General features: G+C 51.0%; 1 protein-coding gene across 1 annotated transcript; it reads left to right on the top strand.

The window, feature by feature from the left end:
- The first annotated feature begins 394 nt into the window (after positions 1–394).
- Positions 395–14636, top strand: LOC144176021 (selenoprotein Pb-like). The gene is made up of 3 exons (XM_077705126.1): positions 395–553; positions 10694–10902; positions 13861–14636. The coding sequence occupies exon 3, from the start codon at positions 13895–13897 to the stop codon at positions 14423–14425; it is 531 nt and encodes a 176-aa protein (XP_077561252.1). The 5' UTR covers positions 395–553; positions 10694–10902; positions 13861–13894; the 3' UTR covers positions 14426–14636.
- Positions 14637–20030: the final 5394 nt, after the last annotated feature.

The raw sequence follows: 20030 nt of genomic DNA, 5'->3' as shown, positions 1-20030 counted from the left end.
GCCACCCAGAATAAGGAGAAGCAACAGCACACAAACAATAGCACACAGACTCAGAGCGGACCCAGCGCCTGGACGAGTTACATCGCCCGAACACGACATAGAAAACAAGAGCGCTCTCAGAAGCGCCTATCCTTGTTCTGTCTTTAACTTTTCCGCAGCACTTTGTGCGTCCGTTTCACAGCGCATTTACACCGATCTGACATAAATAGCTGAGTGACCCGAGCCACCTGCGTGACTCCCTGCAGGGTGCCACGGCGTCGAGTGCCGTCCGCCCGTTCGAGACGTACTGCAGGCGGGCGCGTATAGGATGACACGCGCGCTGTCGCCGGCTCCACTTAGCCCAAGGTCGTATCCGAGGCTTGGAAACCGTCAACAGCGACGACACCGATGCCCCCCCGTTCGTCTTCCTGGTTGGCCGGGCTTCAAGTGGGCGACAAGGCGGCTTATCGAGAGCAGGCCGGGCACCGACACAGGCTGCTGCGCCTCTCCAGTTGCGGGGGCCCCGACCACAGCCGCTGCTGCAGCACCAGTCCACTCCGGATCCAGCTGCCAGGTGAGAAGACGCGCTGAGCGCTGCTTAAGGCGCAGACCGCTGACCGATGCACGGCGCGTTGGTCACGCATGCATTTGGTCACCAATATGCCAACGCTGTGCACCTTTCATTTGTGTTCATTTTTCTCATAAAGGCGGCAACTACTCAAGAATTAATTTTCTCGAATTCTACCACGATATTTTCCGTAGCTTCCAGGCGAAGGCCATGGTTATTGCAAAGAAAAACATTCCTTCACGTCGTGCACACAGGAAGATGCAAATAAGACCGTATACAGTCCAACTCGTTGGGAGCAATGGCTCAATTTTAACTTTTTTTATGGTAATTTGGCCAAAGATGTCACAAAATATAAAGAAAAGCGACCACGAAATATTTTCTGCGACGGACTAATGTGAGGAAAACATCTGCTGTAACATTGTTTGTAGCAGTGATATCGTCATAGACAGCTAGTAAATGACGATTCTTCAGAGTACCTCAGTCCGGTTACGTGCTTTGCACGCGAAAGCCTGACGATACTTAACTTCTTTATTGCAACATCGCATTTGCCTGGCTTTCTCCGTTTTCGTTTCCTTGTTTTCGGGGCGAATTACTTCGACCGACACCTTTACTGCTACACCGTGTTTGCGTCTCTTTTTTCGCTTCTGTTTTTCCCTCGTACGGCGCGAATTCCGTTAGCAGGCCCACTGCGCACGCCACGGCGTCCCCAGGATGAGGCCTCTGCGCGGCTATTACGTTACTACTCACGTGCCATCACGTTCAGGTGCCACGCGGCACGCACTATCTCGCAACTTTTGCATTTTCAATTCATACTTCCGTGAATTTTGTGCAGCGGGGAAATTAGCCGCTCGGAGTTCTAGAAGGAACTTCTCAAGGGACGGGTGTCAGAAAGGCTGCTATAGCCGAGCTACGTTTAACAACACGTCCAAATTGCCCGTTACAGAATTTGGTAACTGCGTATCCATTTTTAATCAAACCTATCTCTAGCTTTCATAGTTTTCTGTTTCTGAAAGAGGCATTCCGTGTGTTCTAAGTGAGTGCAGTTTAAATAATGCCCAGCCCCTTTTTGTTATACATTGGCTTTGTGTATATTTAAGGCCGTAGTACTACTCAACACCAGCATTCAATATAACAATCTAGAATTGACGAGAGCATGATGCAGCTCATTTTTGGTTCTGGCTGGGGGTACGACGCCACCACTGCAAGCTTAACGCTAATTTTATTTAAGATGTAGTATGGAATGAATTTACCGACACGAGAGGGAAAGGGTGATGCGTAGATGGCGTCTATCCGGACGACGTGTTGTTATTGGTGTCGGAGTTAGGAGAAGGTGATATGCTACGCGGCCAGAAAACCACACAGGACGGCGCTGAAGTCGATAGCCGCGAGGGAGAGGTGGGAAAGACAGAGAGCATCCAGGGACACGTTCTTTGCGAACTATCCGTTCTTGGAAATAAGGATATACCACCATTGAGTAAGATGATCTCTATGATGGGTAAGTGCTACAAGGCAGAGGAAAACAATTGGCGAAGTTGTGGTGATTGCGTTTCTTTCATAGCACAAGGCCTTAGTGTGTAAACAGTGAGCTCAGGTTACATCCATAAAGGCAGCTTAGCACCGTGGGTATGGTTTCTTTCGGATCCATACTGAATCACGGCGCTGGCAACTGAGACGAGAAGAGGGACGAGTGAAGGGCTCGTTTCGGCGTACTTGCCGCACTCGTGGTGTCTGCAATTTGCGCTGTGTTTCGATACTTCGCAAAGTACCAACGTGTTACGTGCGCAGCGCAAATGCGCGGCTCATTACTGTTCATTGTTTTGCCAACATCCCTCCGCCCCTCCTTCCAGTCTGAAAAGATGCCTTCCAGCGGCCTACCCCCAGGTTTTGGTTATCACGATTCGTTTCTACGTCCCCAACGCTCCATTGTCGGCTAATGGTAGTTTCAGAGCTCTTGCTTGGGCTGTCTAAAGCATCAGCCAAGGAAGATGACTAATGGAGGAAGTAGTAGACACGCTCAAGACACGCAGCCTTCATGGTGAAATTGCCGTAGCAGCGTAACCGGTGGACATCAGTCGGCTCTTTCTACATCGAAGTCTGCGCGTGCCGTGTTAATTGACTCCACCTGATGCTTAAAAATCAAAATTAGGCGGCCGAAACGCGTCCTGCGTCATAAATAAGGAGGGGAAACGTACTTCTCGGATACGTCACCGCAGACTAGACAGCGCGTAGTCGGCAGCGCCGTGGCATAGCGATGCAATTTTTGGATCTGGTGACAGAAGTTAAGGGCGTTAAATAATCAAGTCAAGTATTTATTCACAAAAACTGTCGCGTTTACTGCTTGCGGTTTGCAATAACCTTGCTTGAAAGCGGTTCTCGAGGTGTGTACCATTTGGTAATGCGAGAATCTAAAGTGAGTGCTGCCTCGCTGCTTAGCTGCGCTGTTAGATGGGAATTTGGTTAATATAGGTAACAGTTCAACTTAAATTGAGGACGACTCGCCGAGTAATGGAACGGAAGTTGATAGCCGTAAAATTTAGGGAACTGGAAGAAAGCTTAATGGGCCAGGGAACAAACGCTTTTTAAGGACATATTAGTAGAAATTAAGTGGGCAGGGCATGGAATGCGAAAAGGCAAGATAACCATTGGGCATTAAGGGTAACAGAGTGGATCCCTAGAGAAGGCGAGCGTGGTAGCGGGCGACAGAAATGGGCAAATGAGATCAAGAAGTTTGCCGGGATAAATTGGTCGTAGTTAGCACAGGACGGGCGTAATTGGAGTTTAATGGGAGAGCCCTTTGCCCTGCAGTAGGGATGGAGGAAAGAAAAGTTAGGGGGGAGCGTCACGTGACAATCGTGAAGACTAGTCATAAAAATAAAAAGAAACTTAAGCGCACTTGTTCACGACTACCCAGAGATGCAAGATTTACTGTTGAGACGACGTACACAATTGTGGCAGCGTTTAAGTCTGCGATCATAGATTTACTTCACAGCCTGAAATAAAGTGCCTGATCACAGTTTTGAGCGTCGATTATTGTAATCACTTGCATTTTTAGGCGTTGCAAATCCAAAACAGTCGTAAGGAAGACGCGCTTTGGCGTTTACATCTGATATGCAGATGTTTGGCTCCCCTATCATTTGGTCACCGAACGACACTCCGCAATGAACCAATGCCACAAAGTACCAAAGCTGCGGTATTCGCCGCTTGATAAACGGTTTAAATACGTAGAACTAGCCCTCAACGCTTGCAATGAGAAAAACGTGCTACTCACCCACTGTGTCCGGCGCGAACTCCGGGTGGCGGAGGGCCATTTCGTCAGCTATCTGTTCCCAGATGCCGTTTTTGATACTAGTTTTGTTGTAGTCTGCGTTGCCGGGGTCCCAGAGAACTGGAAATACTTCCACCAGAGATAAAAGAAAAAAACTAATAATGAAATCCCAATGAACAAATGGTCTCCAAATTTCAAATCGCGCACCATCAGCCGCAAAGGGTTCGCACAACATCCGACAGATGGCGACGAGTGTACTGGCGAGTAGGAAGACGCAGTGAAACATCCACCTCGCGAGGGGCACGATCAAATGCAGAGCATTTCCGGGGGCGCACGACGTTAAGTAGTTTGCGTTACGTTAATGTTGTTGCACTTGTGGCAACTGCTGACGAGAGAGCGCTCGTTAGCAGTAATTTCAATGAGTCAACGATATAAGGCGCGTACGTAGCGTCCCATTCTGTGTCGGCTTTGTAGCGCAGTGGGTAGAGCACCATGTACATTGCGTTCCGCCCGCAGGGTCGAGGGATCGAAACCTGGCGCCGGATAGTATTTTCTTTTATATAGTGTAGGGGGAGGGGTGCGGACAACGACGGTGCGGACTACGACGGGACAACGCGGGTGACATCGTGAGTTACTGAAATGCTCTGCATTTAAAAGGAATAACTCATGGTAGCTGCCCCCCTCACGTGATAGGCAAGCGGTAGTTGGCGGTAGTTCCTTGCGCCTGATGCGGCCGCCCGCCGGGGCTGCGTGCGTTCGTCGGTCCGTTCAGTTGCCGAGCCGGCCGGGTATTGGGGTTTCGGCGACGAGGCGCCGTCCGTTCGTTGCGCGCAGCGCTGCCTGCAGCCCGAAACGCGCAGCGGGCTGATCGCGCAGGCAAAGTGGTCGGACGGTGGAGACTGAAAACATTTTTATTTATTGACCTTTGGGATCTGTCGAAGTTCACGCCGCAGGCGAAGTGCTGGGTGCCGGCGCCGTGCAAAAGTGGAGATGACAGAGTACGACATCCGTGCCTTATATTTTATTTCACAAAACATACCGTGCGTTCTTGGTTGTGGTCATTTTATATTTTTACTTCCCAGGCGTAATTTAGCATTTGTTTTTCCCATATTGAGCAGTCCTCGGACGACCAGCCCCCGTACTGCCTGCGACGCGATGCGGAAAATGATCCGTTCGTACGGGCCCGCACCTAACATCAGTGGTTCTGCACCTTTTGTTTTCCAGTTCGCTGAAGGAGACAGAAACGCACCACAGACGTTATCGCGACGATCGTGCCATGTACAACGTGCCACCATTCTCGTACGAGCGGAACCAAAGTTTTTCGCGCCACCTCGCAGCTGATAGGACACTCGTTCCAGCGCTATGATGTAAAGGGAAGGTGGCGCGAGAACTCCCAGAAGAATGCCAAACGCAATCGGCAAAGCTCACCTGGCAAAGACCACGCACCCGCACGCCGCTCCGTGCTTGTGAATGCTTACGGCGGCGCGTTCGAACAAAGCCGGTCGTGGTTGGAGCGATAAACATCACAACTCGAATTCGGTTCGCAGCTCGTGAAGGTGCTTCGTGAGCATGGCACCTACGTCTCGTATTCTTTTGAACAGCGACAGTACTTCCACGATACGAGGTAACGAGGGTGGGAGCGCAACTCTGGTGAAAAATCTCGTACGGCACCTTCGGCGACGCCACTCGGCTCCACCTACGCCGGCAGCCAGCCGAAGCCACTAAATGCTACCGCTGGCCTGAAAGTGGTGCATCTTCCATGATGCATTGCGCGGGAGGAGCCCGAGGAGAGGTGTATGCGGCATCAGAGGAGGTTGGCGTGCCGAAGCTGGTCGCTTGACGTCAGGCTCCCTCCTAAAATTTTCCTTCCTGCATGGCAGTGGGAGTAGATAGGTGGTAAAGACGACGACGACGACGACGATGATGATGATGATGACTGCAGTCATTTGGTGTTTGGATACGACGACGACGACGATGATGATGATGATGACTGCAGTCATTTGGTGTTTGGATTTGCTGCGTGTGTGCTTTCAATGTTTGCCCATTTTTTGGGCAAAGCTTATGCACGCGTAATGCGTATTTTACACGTGCTATACAGTGTCGACGTAGTAAGCGTTTCTTCCTAGAAAAATAAGTATAGGTCGCCGGGTGACCTTACGGGGGGCTGAGGCCGTAGCTGGTTCTCTTAGCCTGGTCAGTTCAGTCGGTGGTTTCGAGGATCCACTCTCAGTCCTCCGGCGTTCGCAATCACTGCCCCGTTGATTTTTGTCAGGAAGTGAATTGCCAGCAAAATGCTACAAAATCCTTTATTTTTCTGCAAGCGGAGCGAGGCTAAATCTTGTGACTTATGTGGCCGTCTAGACGACGAGCTCAACCAGGTGGCCCATGTATCCGAGCACTCCGATGACGACCCTCAGATTCGCGCTAACGAGAGCGCTTAGCACGCGAGCGACCGCTCAGCAGGAGTGAAACGGGAAGTCGTTCGCTATAAGGTGACCTTCAAGCGTCGCTTGAGCTGGCGCAGTTCTGCGGGCGCAATATTGGCTTTATATTTGGCGAGACGAGCGGTTACGAAACACGCGTGGCGGAAGGATCAAACTATATACTACACCAAATAGCCCGTGGGCCTTGCTTCGTTGCTGGAGACTTAAAAATGCAGCCTCCTACAGAGCACATTGTAGATTACAATTTTGGACTGTGCGTCGCCCGACAGGATAACGTCAACAAGAGGAGGCAAGCGCAGCTTGCCAAAAGATTTTGGCAAGGTTTTGGCGCTTTTGGCCAAAAGATTTTGCCAAAAGCGCAGCTTGCCAAAAGACATATTAGGTGTTTCTTTTACCAAAGATGTCAACGTAAGAATACAAATCAAAGCTTTTTTTTGAATACAAATCAAAGATTTCCATGGCTTTCGCTTTAACCATCAAAGATGGTTAAAGCGCGAAGCCATGGTCCCGTGCGTGCAACCTGAATAAATGCAAACTGTCTCGACCGTGTCGGAACGGCGGAATCTCATAGACATCAGCTTCGTAACGCGGGGGACCCAGGTTCGAATCCGGAAACGGGAAGCGTTTCTTTCTTGAGGTGCTTGATTGTGTAAAGTTCGCTTTCAAAATTGCCTTAAAATTCGAGTAGAATCCACCCTAGAACGCGTCAATTGTTTCTGCAGTGTGATTCGTTGGGAACTTCCCCCGTCACCCTCCCCACTCGGTGCCTTTCTCCCTCCCGTTACGGCATTCCAGGTAACTGAGGCAGATTCACTATGCACTCGCTCACGGCATAAAAGTCGGTGTCCGCCCTAGGAAGCAGCACAAGGGCTGCACACAGGTGCCACGCGCAGAGAAGCCGACATCCCCGTCATTGTCTACGGAGCCCCCCCCCCCCTTTATGCTTCAATGTACTCTAGACGATGTTCAAACGGAGTGGTTCCCGGCTGAGAGCATTGGTCGGCGTGGGGAGCAGGCCCACAGCTATGGACTGCTCGTGCAAGGCCTCTGCTGATCGACAATTTTGCCTTGAGTGTGAAGGCATCGAGAGTGCGAGGGCTTAGGGGAATGCACGGGTCATTTGTTGGCGGTGTGTGAGCGTGCGATACCGTGAGCATTTATCGAAGAACAAGGAGAGTTGGGGAAGATGGAAACATTGGGGGAATTTAGGTGTATGCCTATGCCTCTGGGCACACATATCCTACTTGTCTTCAACCAGTGCTGAACCTTCTCTCCGATCCGGCGCACGGTCTTCCCTTCAGTTAGAAGTACTCCTCCTACTCCTTTACGCTGCGCGCTGGCTGCACCTTAGCCACATCAACAGCCTCCTGCTAACGGCGAGGTGCGCCACTCAGTGTCAGGAGGTTCAACACAGCTGACGCCCGTTGCCACCGCCCAAACGCCTGCAGTCCTAGAGGGCGCACACCCTTACTCATGCCGTCGACTCCGGCCGGGTTCAGTCTTGCTTTCGCCCCAGCCCGTAATCCCTTGCTCTGCAAGAAAACAACTGTCGAGGGCGAAGCGCAAACTCTAGACTCCTCGGGGGGAGGGGGGTTGGAGGGACGGATGGAGCCGGCGAGGCGCTACGTCAGGAATAACTACAAATGAGTTAAAAATCGCAATCTCCTTCGCTGTCCTCGTACGCACCATTTTTGCGTTAGCTGGCAATGGAACGATTTTAACAGAACAGCTTCATGTTTTCTACTAATGTGCAATTCGCAGCAACGAGATCTGCGCGCAGTCGTAACACGTGCCTCCAACGAGGTTCTAACGACAAGGTTCCCGTTCAGAAGTAAACAATTGCTCGCAGTGGACGCGAGAGTTCCTACTGCAGATGTGCTGCTGATGTAAACGTGGTGCGTATTTGGCACTCCAACAAAAGAAGCTCGGGGTTTCGGCCAATACTTGCACTTCGAATTGCGAATCGTACTTTCGGCTTCGGGTTTTCGGATTAATCCGAAAAAATCCGAAGGACAGTCACCGGGGAAATCTTAGCAAATTCGGATTTATTCAATAAACACCGATTTTAGTTCACACAGCAGCAAAAAATGACGATGGAAGATCGGACAGGATATCCGTTAAGTTGCAGGCACCACTGGGCTTTCGCACTTTTCGGCGATAGCTGTGTACGAATGGCCACCGGTCCCACATGAAGGCCCCTTTGCCTTCCCTCAGTACCAGTACACTTGCCTAAACGAGGAAATTTTGGATGGACACAAAAAGCTTGTGCGACATCACGTGCCGTAACATCCCTGTATTTTTCACTATTTTTGCTTTTCTCAGGCAGTGTGCACAGTAATAATTTTTTATACGAAACAAAAAACGTGACAATGTCCCACTCTTTATCTGAACGGCATGTTCTCGAAAGCAGCCGGAATCTAAATGTGAAGTTCGAGCTGCCCCGCGCGTTTAAAATATATGAGACTATTTTCCAGTTTGTGTGCGTTGAAACGGACGACATAAGCCAGCTCATCAAAGATTTTGTAGACGCCCAGAGCTATAAAATAAGTAACACTGTTGAACCCTTCTTGTAACGGATAATTGTTTTCTCGCTGCGCGCTGAGGGTTCTCGCTCCACCTATTTCGAGTGAAAACGGTTTCAACGTTTGCTATGCTGACTATCATAAATAGAAAGGAGCGCTGTTCCATCGGCTACAAAAATCTCTTAATTTGTGCTATCGTGTACTACAATAAGCTGTAATGTTGTAATAGGAGAAACGTGCACGTTTTGTCTTTAACGATTCGTATGTGTCTGCAATTCAAACTTTTCAGGCAATACAACTTTGCTACGAGCGTTCTGAGCATTTCGTGTTCATATATATATTTCACCTTTGATTTGGACTATTAACAATAGCGCGGAATAAAATCCGAATTTTGGAGATTTAGGCGATATAAACTCCGAAAAACGCCGGAATTTCGCTGAAGTATAAACCCCGAAAAACACCATACGAATCTTACCAACACTAAACTCCGAAAACCCGGAGCCCGAATCATACAGTTTTGAGCCACATCTTCCACAATTTGGGGTTACCCAAATTGTGGAAGATGTGGTTTTTATAATATATATTCAAGTTTGTGGTGTTGATTTTTACAGCGAAGCTATCTTGCGTTAGAATGCTACCGAAGCTGCGTGGCCTTGTCGGGTCGAGTAGACAAAGAATCCCAGGCGCGTTCGCTCCGCGACTAGTGTAAGATGCTCTGTTGCTGGCAACAAAATGTAACTATATTGAAAAAACAAATAAAATTTAAGGGGCCGATAAAGCGGCAGTATCATTACGGTGAGTTTCATTCACTTGCCACAATAACTTGTATATGTTTTCACCTTCAACATTTTATCATTTGTAACAACCAAGTACAAGGAGGACCGAACAGGGGGCCCTCGTAAAAGGGGGCCGGAGCCCTCGTCAAGTCGAGTAGTTTCCACTTTCTTCGGGGCATCTTCGAAAAGTTATTTGGAAAAGTAAAATAAAATGATTTTATTTGATTTTATTTGAAGTGCGCGCGTTCGACGGTATCAATGCTTGAAACTACATAGTGAGCCTATGTCTGCAAACCTGGAATTTATCCTTTATTAGCTCATTAAGCGGTCCGTTTATTTTACTGCTCACGCTGCTCTCTACGCCATCGGCAGAGCCATTGTGTGTATGACACCTTCATACCGCAACTTTTCATACCACAGTACTCCCAATGATCACTTTCACTGATTCCCAAGAGGCGTGCAGCCAAATCGCATACCACGGAGTAGAAAAGATAACGCATAGTTAATTCCATTTAATGAAAATATTTAGAATGGATTAACGGAATGTTTAAACAATAACGATAATGGCTGGTTCCATACTTACTATCGTACGATGTCATTTGGACACTTGACCACGAAGAAATATTTGGCAGCGTTCGGGTAGACAGGCTCGACGTCAATTTATGATTCGGGCACCAAAAATTCCCCCGGAGAGGTCCAAAGGGGTGGAATCGCGAGCAATAAACAATGGGACCTTGAACTCAACAGACGGGAATAACCTCCGCGTTCACCCAAAGCTAGACAGGCAGCAGAGAGCGCACGCAGACCAACAGCAGATATAATCCCAGCTAGACGTTATCTTCTCCCGATAGGAACGACAGAAAAAGCATCTCCGTGCAAGCACTGTGGTAGGGATCCCAATCGGCAACATGCCCTATCGGACTGTACTCATAATACTGCAAGTGTGCCTGACACATGGACACCAACGCACCGGTGGTATCCCATTGTCCTGATCTGGCTGACTCTCGCCTACTCTTTCGGTGAACAGCTGTAGTTCTAGTTCGGTACACCGGAAAATTCGGTGGAGTTGGCCTGTGGTCCTATTCGGGAAGCCGGAAGCCCTGCTGGTTCTCAGTGCCGTTTTCTCCACCGCCGCGCAGGCGAACCAAGCGGCTATGGCGAGCCGATTGCTGCTGCTGGGGGCCTGCCTGCTGCAGGCCGCGGCAGCGGCACGAGCGCCCATCTGCGGCGTACCCGACGCGTGGACCGTGGACGGGGGCCGGGACCCGCTGGCCGAGCACCGCGGCAACGTCACGCTCGTGGCGCTGCTCAAGGCCTCCTGATCTTTGTGTCAGCAGCAGGCCTCCGGGTAAGGAGCTCTTGCACGCTACCCTCTCTCACTGTCGACCATCATTTGCTCTGCAGGGACAGGCCAGGCGACAGAAAAAAAGACGAAGCGAACCTCCGTACGCGAATTATAAGCACCCGCGGAAGGGACGACAGTTAGTGAACATCAATTCACACCTACAGCGTAGACTTGCTTTGGTAAATCTTGTGCTTAATTTCAACTCCATCGTGAAACTACAAGGTCGCGTTATCCTAAATCAGGAATTTATGCATAAATTTACATCCTAACAGACGGGGGTTGACTGGCGTCCTGCTTTACGATGCAGCTACTCCTACTCTACGACGTCCGTCACTGATTGGAAGATGTCAGATGGGCCTCCTACCCGCAGCCCCATACGCAATCGTATTGAATCGGGTGCATGACAGCGTGCTGCACAACTCTGCATTTCGACGTTTTTTAGGCCGTTGAAACGTTTACTGGGAGCTGCAATCGTGCTTTTCGATTGCGCAGTCGAGTTGCAGTAATGCGCGCATAGTTGATGCACGGGCGCAAGCTGAGGGATTGTACGAGGCCGCTGCCTTGCTTGAGATGGGGATACGTAGTGGCGTCGTCGCTGTCTTAAACTTCGGCTCGTCAATCCACGTCACATAGCGAAAGCAGAAATAGTCTTGCTTGGCACCGACAGGGTGTTGTGTAACCCGAGTACGGGATGTTCTTTCGTCAAGTATAGCAAGCTCGTAGTCTGCTATTATAAACTTTACGGCAACGACAAATTTCTTGCGGAAGCTGTGCACCTGATGTGATACATTCCGGAAAAAAAAACCGGGCGCGATTGACGCCCAAGACGACACTCTCACTTCATATATTTTAGTTCACAGGGGAGTTGTACATGTTTCTAAAGTCCCCCCTCCTGGCGACACACGGACCCCTAAAAAAGGAGTGTGCCCATAGACAACGGCTGTAACTGATGTTTTTTATCGATAGTATTTTGAAATACGTTACGTGACGTATGAGTTTTCATACGACTACCTGAGCGTGGGAGTATCATTTATAGCGGTGAAAGGGATAATTATCGATCGCAGTTTCTATGCAAACAGTATGAAACTGCTGCTCGTAATACCACTGTCATGACGTTCAGCAAAGCCACCGTAAAGCGTACATCCCCGTGTTTGTTTGCCGGGATAAAGCGATCTGAGTTCCAAGTTGCATTGCGCTAATTAGGGAATTAAGGTACTCCGAAGGGAACTTCAAGAGAGCCGCGTTCTGTTACTTGCACTAGTTTAGTCCTATAGCACTTGTTTAGGTAGCGAGGCGGTCAACTATGCAGGAATTAAAATTCAACAGGCGTTTGCCATTCGTCTTGCAATACAATAATTGTTAATATGATAAAGGAGCCAGGACGACGAAGTACAATTCTGGTTCATTAAAATGACTGCTTTGTGCAGAAACGATGACGCCAATTTTATCGCAAACTTCTAAATATCATCGCACTATCAAAGAAAACATTTGAAGCAGGGACGAATTCCCAGTCACTTTCCGACAATTTTTTATGACGTCACCGAATATCGTTTGCGACCACAGCCGCCGCCAAGGAACGCGTCTGGGTATTTGCAGTGGACCCTCTTCCTCCGTTTGATCGTATCGCTTGACTGCTAACGTGCAGTTGACACGCTCACTGTTTTGAGTGCGGGCCCTTATTGCTTTTACGTAGCGCGTAAGTTCAACGTTCGTCGTTATTATTTTTCGAGTGCGAGTAAGGAAACGTCTTTCACGGCTGGAATTGGGCTTAGGGAGTTACAAAAGACTACTTCTTTTAAATTGAACAAAGACACATTTTGCCTTCATGGCCCCGTAAACCCCTTCATTCTTTTACACTTCCACCGGAGATCAATATTAGTCAATTTTTTTGTGTTGCTACGTTAGTGTATCTGGTTCACGCCTTCACCTTAGTTCACCTCTATGAAAACACAACTGCTTCATGTAAATGAGGACAAAAACACAGAAGAAGGACAGCATTTGCTGATATTGCAGTGTTTCCCTTTCAATCAGATCGAGCTACAAAAAGAAGGTCGCACGTTTTGAAGTGTCTAGCAGTATGCAAAGTGAACAGCAAAGCCCTAAATTCCAGCTAAGTGTACATTAGCACCTGCAGGCATAGTTTATTTGCTCTAATGTTGCTCGTCGGTCCTGTCTAAAATTGTGTCCTTTGCCTTCGAAATGACGCGGGAGACTTTCCATATGGCGCACCAGGATGGAAGTAAGCCCGCGGCTGAACACATGTGATATAAACCCGCAACATACAGAAAAAGCATGGAGTTTTTTCCCCATTTATGCAAGAATAAAGGCACAATTGTGCCTGATGGTAATGATGATGATGATTAGTGGCTCTCCCTTTGAATCTGGGCGTCAGTTGTCAGCAACTGACTTGCCTGTTTTATTTCCTTTAGTTGCGGTATTCCTAACTAACCTAATGAATTTTCCTGTTCCATCGGCTCCTCACCCCATTTTTAAACTCCCATCACTCCCACTCCACTTTTTTCCTCCCCCCGCTGTTCTAAATTCCCGTCCGTATGATTACTCCGCCTGCGTACCCGTCGTTGTACACAGCGTTACCATTCTGTGCCGTAGGTATTGCTCTTGGCCACCTGAATCATGGCCTAAAAGAACAGCACCCTAGTGCCTAGAAGAAGTTTCCTACTTTCACTGCAACCGCCGATGCTTGCGTGCTTACAGCTTCAGCAGGAGTTCGATGTACTCGTAGGTTGAAGACACTGCACGTTAGAAACAAAGTAAAGTTTTCGTTATACACGTGAGTGAACAGGAGGGAACAACGTTACTGCAAACTGTGCCTTTAACAGATTTAATCTTCGGCGAGCGCTCCAAGTGGTAAGACGCAGAAAGTTCAAGCGCGTTTCTCTTCTCCCCCAATAACTAGCACAATTCCGCGATTCCTTAAGTTCATGTGCATTCTGTGCGCAGTCTGGAGGCTCTGCTGCAACGGCTCCGGCCAAACATGAGCGAGCTGCAGTTCCTGATCGTCAACGAGCAGAAGTCTGCGCAGCTGCGGGACAGCCTGGAGAGCAGGGTTTCGTTCCCCGTGCACCAGGAGAGCGAGGCGGAGCCCGCGTGGAACACGCTGGGCGGCGGCAAGGACGACGTGTTCATCTTCGACCGCTGCGGCCGGCTCGCCTTCTACGTCCCGTTCCCCATCAGCCTGGTGCTGCCCGGGTACCTGCCCGTGGTCGAAGACGCTCTGCGGCGCACGTACGAGGGGAGCCTCTGCGGCCTCTCCTGCGCGCCGACCCCGGACAGAAGCGCGCGCGCGACGACCGGCGCTTCCGCGAGCCGGCAGCAGCACTCCCTGGGATGGCGCGTGCTGCACATGATCATTGGCGGCCAAGAGGAGGAGAACGACGTGGAAGAGTGCGACGAGCGGCGGGCCCTGCAGTTCCGTATGTGCTGCCATCCCAACAGCCTCGCGAACAGCGCCTTCTGTTCGCAGGCGCCCAGCTGCCCAGAACTGCAGGCATCCTGCGGCTCCTGATGACAGTAGAGCCATCCGGCCGACGGCTATTCCGGACTTGCACGCCGTGACGAGTCTTACCGAAGCCGCGGCTCTTATGAAGACGCTGGGCTAAAATTTGGGCACACGCCCGAGGCTCAAGTGTCGGATGCTGCATGCGCTGCGTGGCTCAACAGGACTACGCCTCTTGGCGTGCAATAAAGGAAACCCACGGATGGCTTCACACCAAGTACCACATTGTTGAATCGCTGTTTGGGGTGTACTCTGTATTAAGTACGGAGCTGCTGCGAAACACAACCACACTTAACGCAAGTGCAAGTGCTTTCCGTGTGCCCGGTGCTGGATGACATTGAGTAGAGAGAGAGAGAGAGAGAGAGAACAGACTTTATTGTCATCCCTTTTAAGACGAATGTACCGTGCGGAAATGTCCGGTATCTTCGTCCCATTAGACGGCGGTCAGGAACCCGTGGTCCCTGGCGGCGTCCTCTGCCAGTTGGATGACAGCAGCTTGTATCCCGGGAAGAGAGCTGAGCAGTGCGGCCTCCCACTGCTCACTACTTCTTATATGTATTACTTGTTCAAAGGTCCGTGGTTTATTGGGACATTGCCAGACCATATGTGAGACTGCAACTTACCGAGAGATTACTCAACACTATAGGCTGAGCCGACTGAAATTTCCGGCTGCCCACACTGCTCTAAACAAATGGCAGACAGTTGCTTGGCGCAGGTTACAATCAAATACGTTCCCTCACCCCGCCCTGTGTCACCGCAGCTATCCGAATAGGTACACGGACAGATGCAAGTGGTGCAACATTGCAGCAGCCACACTACAACATATGGTCTGGCAATGACATTGAGTAAAGTGGCGTAGGTGCCTACCGATACCACCTGAGTATACGCCTGAAGCGCTGCCTGTAGAGGTGTCACTGAAATCCACCTAGCAGCCCGCTTCGAAAGCAGCCGCTGGAGTCACCGTCCCGCTCCTCACTGTCGCCGAGATGTACAGTTTGTGGGCGTTGAAAATCCGTGTTTATGTGGCGCAGTAGCATGACGTTCGCAAATAAGGCGTGTTTACGAAAGTGTAATGATTTATGACGCAATCTTAGTGTGGTACATTCGGCCTGCATAAGCGCCAGGTGTGTGTCACAGACCGGCGCCGTGGAACCAGGGTATGCATGGAGCTGATTGTGGTTACACTGCCTTGAAATTTACTAACAATGTCTCCGTAACCAGCGTTTCCAAATATGCTCATGATACCGCTATACACACGATGTAAATAGGTTTTGTGCGCTTACATAATCTAGCGGAGCACTCATACCTGACAGCACGCCAGTTACGTTTGCCAGTATTATATCTCAGATATTGGTCACCACCATTTACAAGCCACAATTTACAAACGGAGGCAGACAAAGGCAGGAGGATAAAAGGGCAAAACACGAATGGTAGCATTTATTGCAACGTGCAAATCAAATGTATTGCATACAGAAAAATCGTGGGCCATAAGGGTAACATTGGGAACGAGGCATGAAACAGCGCTAGAGATCGAGATGGATCGACTGACCCACGGAATACCGGAGCAGCGGGGCGCCGCGTGGGCGAACGCGGGTGCGGTCTCAGAGCTCGCCCGGACGCGTCCCTTGGTGGCGCGTTCCGTAGGTCCGGACCAGCACGCCGAAACGTCCGCGCGCTACCGCATCCCAAAGGCAAGAGGCCGTCCTCTCGTCATGCTACATCCCACCAGACGTCGCCAAACGGTGGCGCTAGTGCGGAGGAAGAACTGGTTCTCAGGTAAGGTAGAGGGGAAAAGGGTCGACTCCACCCCGGCGACAACAAACCCTCTGGTTGCTGTCTCACTCCCGTCGCGCGAGCGAGGCACGCTGTGCAACTCCGGGCGCGGTGGAAAGCTATGCAGAAAAGGGTTCGCGTGCAAGTTGCGATCCCCACACGTTATAAATATTCGGTTTCTTCCGGACTTGAACAGCATTTATTTTTTCGTGGTTTCAATAAATTTCCTTCTTTCTTTATATACGGTGTGAGGGGGCACATATTAACGATGCACAGCTTTTGAATATACTTAACATATTATAAAAGACATAAGTGTAATCCAGTGTATCCAGCGTATATAAGTGTAATCCAGTGTAATCCATAAGTGTAATCCAGCATTGTGTAATCACATCCACGAAAGATATTTTTCCGCGACGTATATATTCGAAGCGAAGCGGCATTCGTTTTCCGCGCTGCAAAACAATACCAATCTGTCACTGTGCCAGTACCACGTCTAAATGAGACAATAGAATTATCTTGTTCCTGACGTATATGCTGCTGCATCCGCCGACACCCATAACAGCGGACAAGAAGCGCGCAGAACCGCGTCCCCGGAAAGCTTTTGTTGTCGTTCGAGTACTCTACGAAGGCGCAGCTTCTGTTTAAGTGACCTTAACGTACTCTTAGATTTATAGACGTCACCATTACAAGTTTTTATGGCGGGGAAAGTAGAAAAGACGCCAAAGAGAACCAAAACATCAGCCATGCAATGCACATCCGTTAACGCCCCGGAGAAGCGGTGGCAGGCGGAGAAGCGATCGCCAAGCTCGAGGCGTATAACCAGAGGCAGCGGGATAAAAAAACGATTCAGAGTGGAATGCGGTGTTCCAGGTCAACCTCAAGGAGGTGTGTGCCTTGAGCGCTTCTCGCGCCATGCCACAGTCTCGTGTCGTACACGCGCTGTTTTGGCCTCGGCAATTGAGCGACAGCTGAGAAGGGGCGTAAGCTTGCTTTTTTCCGCAAAGTATCTGTTGTTAAAAAACTATTCACGGCTGAAAGGAAGGCAGCAGGCCGGGCACGGGTAGCTGTTCTCGATGCACAATGCCAGATTTAGAAATCCTTTAGAAGGTTTGAAATTACTGTTGAGGAACGACAATAATGGTGGCAATAACGAGGCCGCTGCACCGGAACGGGGGCACGGGCCCAGCTCGCGCCTCGCGCTGGGGCAGTTCTGCGTGACTAGCCCAGCGAACGGGCGACCGGCTGTCGGACTCCTTCCTTGCGTCGCTATCCGCGACATTCTGGTTCCGTTAAACCCGAGAGACTGAGACCACGAGCACACCTTACCTGACGCGGCGCAGACGTCGAGGACGCAAGGCCTGGGTTCCCGGGAGGCTGCGCGATTCCACAGGCCTCGTCGTTGAATGCTGTCCGCCGCCGCTCCTCGTGTCGAGGACACCCGGTCGCCTGGTTTTGGCTAGTCTCCAGTCATGGACAAGGTCCACCGCAACCGTGGTGCGGTTCGGGCCGCTATAACCAAGGGAATTGCCGCCATTGAATCCCTGCTGCTGGATCCGGCCACGCCTGCTGTTGCTCTTCAAGGGCCGCTGAACCTCCTTAACATGAGCTATGAAGAGATGAGGCTCGCGACCAGAAGATACAGGAGGGCCTCAGCGAGGAAGACTTCGAGGCAGACCTGGTTGCCTCGTGGGATTACGACGCTAAGGTGGTGGACATTCGGACGCGTGTCGAGTTGGCCATAAGGCCTGCGGGTACTCTACATACTCTCGCTGGGGATTCGGGAACGGGAAATCGCCCGAACGAGGCCTCGGGCGCCACCGTGCGTCAGCTGGTGGTCTCTCCCGTTGTCACCAGCACACGCTTCGCCGCGCTGCCCAAGCTGCAAATCCCGACATTTACGGGCGAGCGGCAGAGCTGGCAAGCATTTTGGGACCATTTCGATGCCACCATTTACAGCATCCCGCCTTGGCTAGAATCCAGAAATTCCAGTATTTGACATCTTACTTGACGCGCAAGGCAGAGGCGGCAATCGAAGGGATCCGACTCGCGGAGCCCAACTACGATGTGGCGATAAGCACCCTCACCGCCCAATTAGGCCGGGCCGACCTTCTCGTTGAGGACCATATTGACAGCTTGCTCGCCTTGGCCCCTGTGCGGAGCTCTGCAGAGGTCGAAAAACTCCGAGACCTTTACGACCAGATATCATTCCGTGTAAACGCGCTGAATGGTCTGGGGGTGGCGGCGACGGAGTACGCGGTGGTCTTCCACCGTGTACTGATGAAGTCCTTGCCACCTGACCTCGGGATCCTGTATCGGCAGGGGGCTAAGGAGGCATCCTCGTCGGACGGAGCAGCCAGTTCGTCCGAAAGTGCGAGGCAAGTCAGCGAGAGAGCCAGCTCGTCGGAAATGGCGAAGCAAGTGGACGAGATACTGGACTTTCTGCGCATCCAGGTAGAAGCCCGCGAGGAAGGCCACTTCGACCATCCCAGGGTTCCAGAGTGGCGCCCTCACGCTAAGCGCGTGGCCCCAACTTCCGATTCAGGCCTTCCATCGGCTGCTGCCTTACTAGCAGGTGCTTCGCTGCCTCCAACAAAGGCAGAACGACGGTCACAACCATCACAGCGGTAGTGCCCTCTATGTGCAGCAGACCACTGCATAGGCGAGTGCACGGTACAGATGTCGCCTCAAGAAAAGCGCCGCAAATTACAAACCAGTGGACGCTGTTTCCGTTGCTGCTCGAAGGGTCACTTTGCCCGGTGCTGCAGAGTGTCGAGGTCGTTGGTTTGCGTCCGTTGCTCCCAAGGGCATCTCACGGTTCTCTGCGACATAGCACACCCGCCGGAGGCAGCTGTGAATAGGCGAGGTTGAACGGCCGGAGCGGGTCAAGTCAGCGCGCCGAACGACGTACAGGCAACTTCTACCGTCACGTCCGCATCGTCTGGGGACTGCAGAGCGCCACGGATCTTCCTGCAAACCGGGAGGGCGTGGGAGATTGGAGCCAGCCACAAGCTGCTATTGCGCATATTGCTGGATTCCGGCAGTCAGCGCACGTTTATTCGACGTGACCTGTCACCTACATTGCGTTGCCCAGTTCGGGGTGTCGAGGACTTGTCGCTCGTTATTTTCGGAGACTGCCGTCCGAGGTCATCCGTGCGATGCAATCGCGTTGCAATCACTCTGAAGAGTCAGCACGACGGGAGACGCATCATCATCGAGGCTTTGGAGGTCCCCGAAATTTGTGCAGTGACAAGTCCATCTGTCCACATGCTTGCCTGCCTGAGTAAGCTGGCAGGACGCAACCTGGCTGTTCCAGACATTCGGCTGGCAGACACCCACATGGAGGATCGAGTCAGCATCCTCATTGGCTCCGACTCGTACTGGAAGGTGTTGTCGGGAAGAATATCACGCCTTACCCCGCATCTCACGGCAGCCGAAACAATCTTCGGGTGTACTGTACAGGGAGCCTACCTTGATAACGGCAGCCATGGCGCATGCGAACCATCCTGCGCAATTTTCATCGCTCTGGCAGACCCATCGGGAAGCAACTCCGACGAGGGGATGTACCCGTCAGATCTGTGGCGCTTAAAAGCCATTGGCCTCAAGGAAACGTCAGGAGGTCTTAGGCTAGACGCTGAGGCGACGAAGCAGTTTGAACAGGAAATCCGCAAGCAGGACGTACGCTACGAAGTCCCACTCGTGATCCAAGAGCCAGGACTGGAGGCCCGCCAAGACAACTATGCACTTGCGCAGCAGCGATTGCGCATGCAGCTCAGGCGTTTCCGCAGTCGATCGGGGTTGTTGTCACAGTATGACAAGACAATACGTGATTACTTCAACGAGG

This window comes from Haemaphysalis longicornis, unplaced genomic scaffold (assembly GCF_048455015.1).
Source record: "Haemaphysalis longicornis isolate Haplotype H1 unplaced genomic scaffold, Haemaphysalis longicornis Haplotype H1 scaffold_3, whole genome shotgun sequence".
Taxonomy (NCBI): domain Eukaryota; kingdom Metazoa; phylum Arthropoda; class Arachnida; order Ixodida; family Ixodidae; genus Haemaphysalis; species Haemaphysalis longicornis.
The sequence above is the reverse complement of the archived record's forward strand: the minus strand, read 5'-3'. Positions and strand labels throughout refer to the sequence as shown.

Bases quoted from the DNA above. Each gene is read 5' to 3' on its own strand.
- LOC144176021 (XM_077705126.1), top strand. From the start codon at position 13,895: ATGAGCGAGCTGCAGTTCCTGATCGTCAACGAGCAGAAGTCTGCGCAG.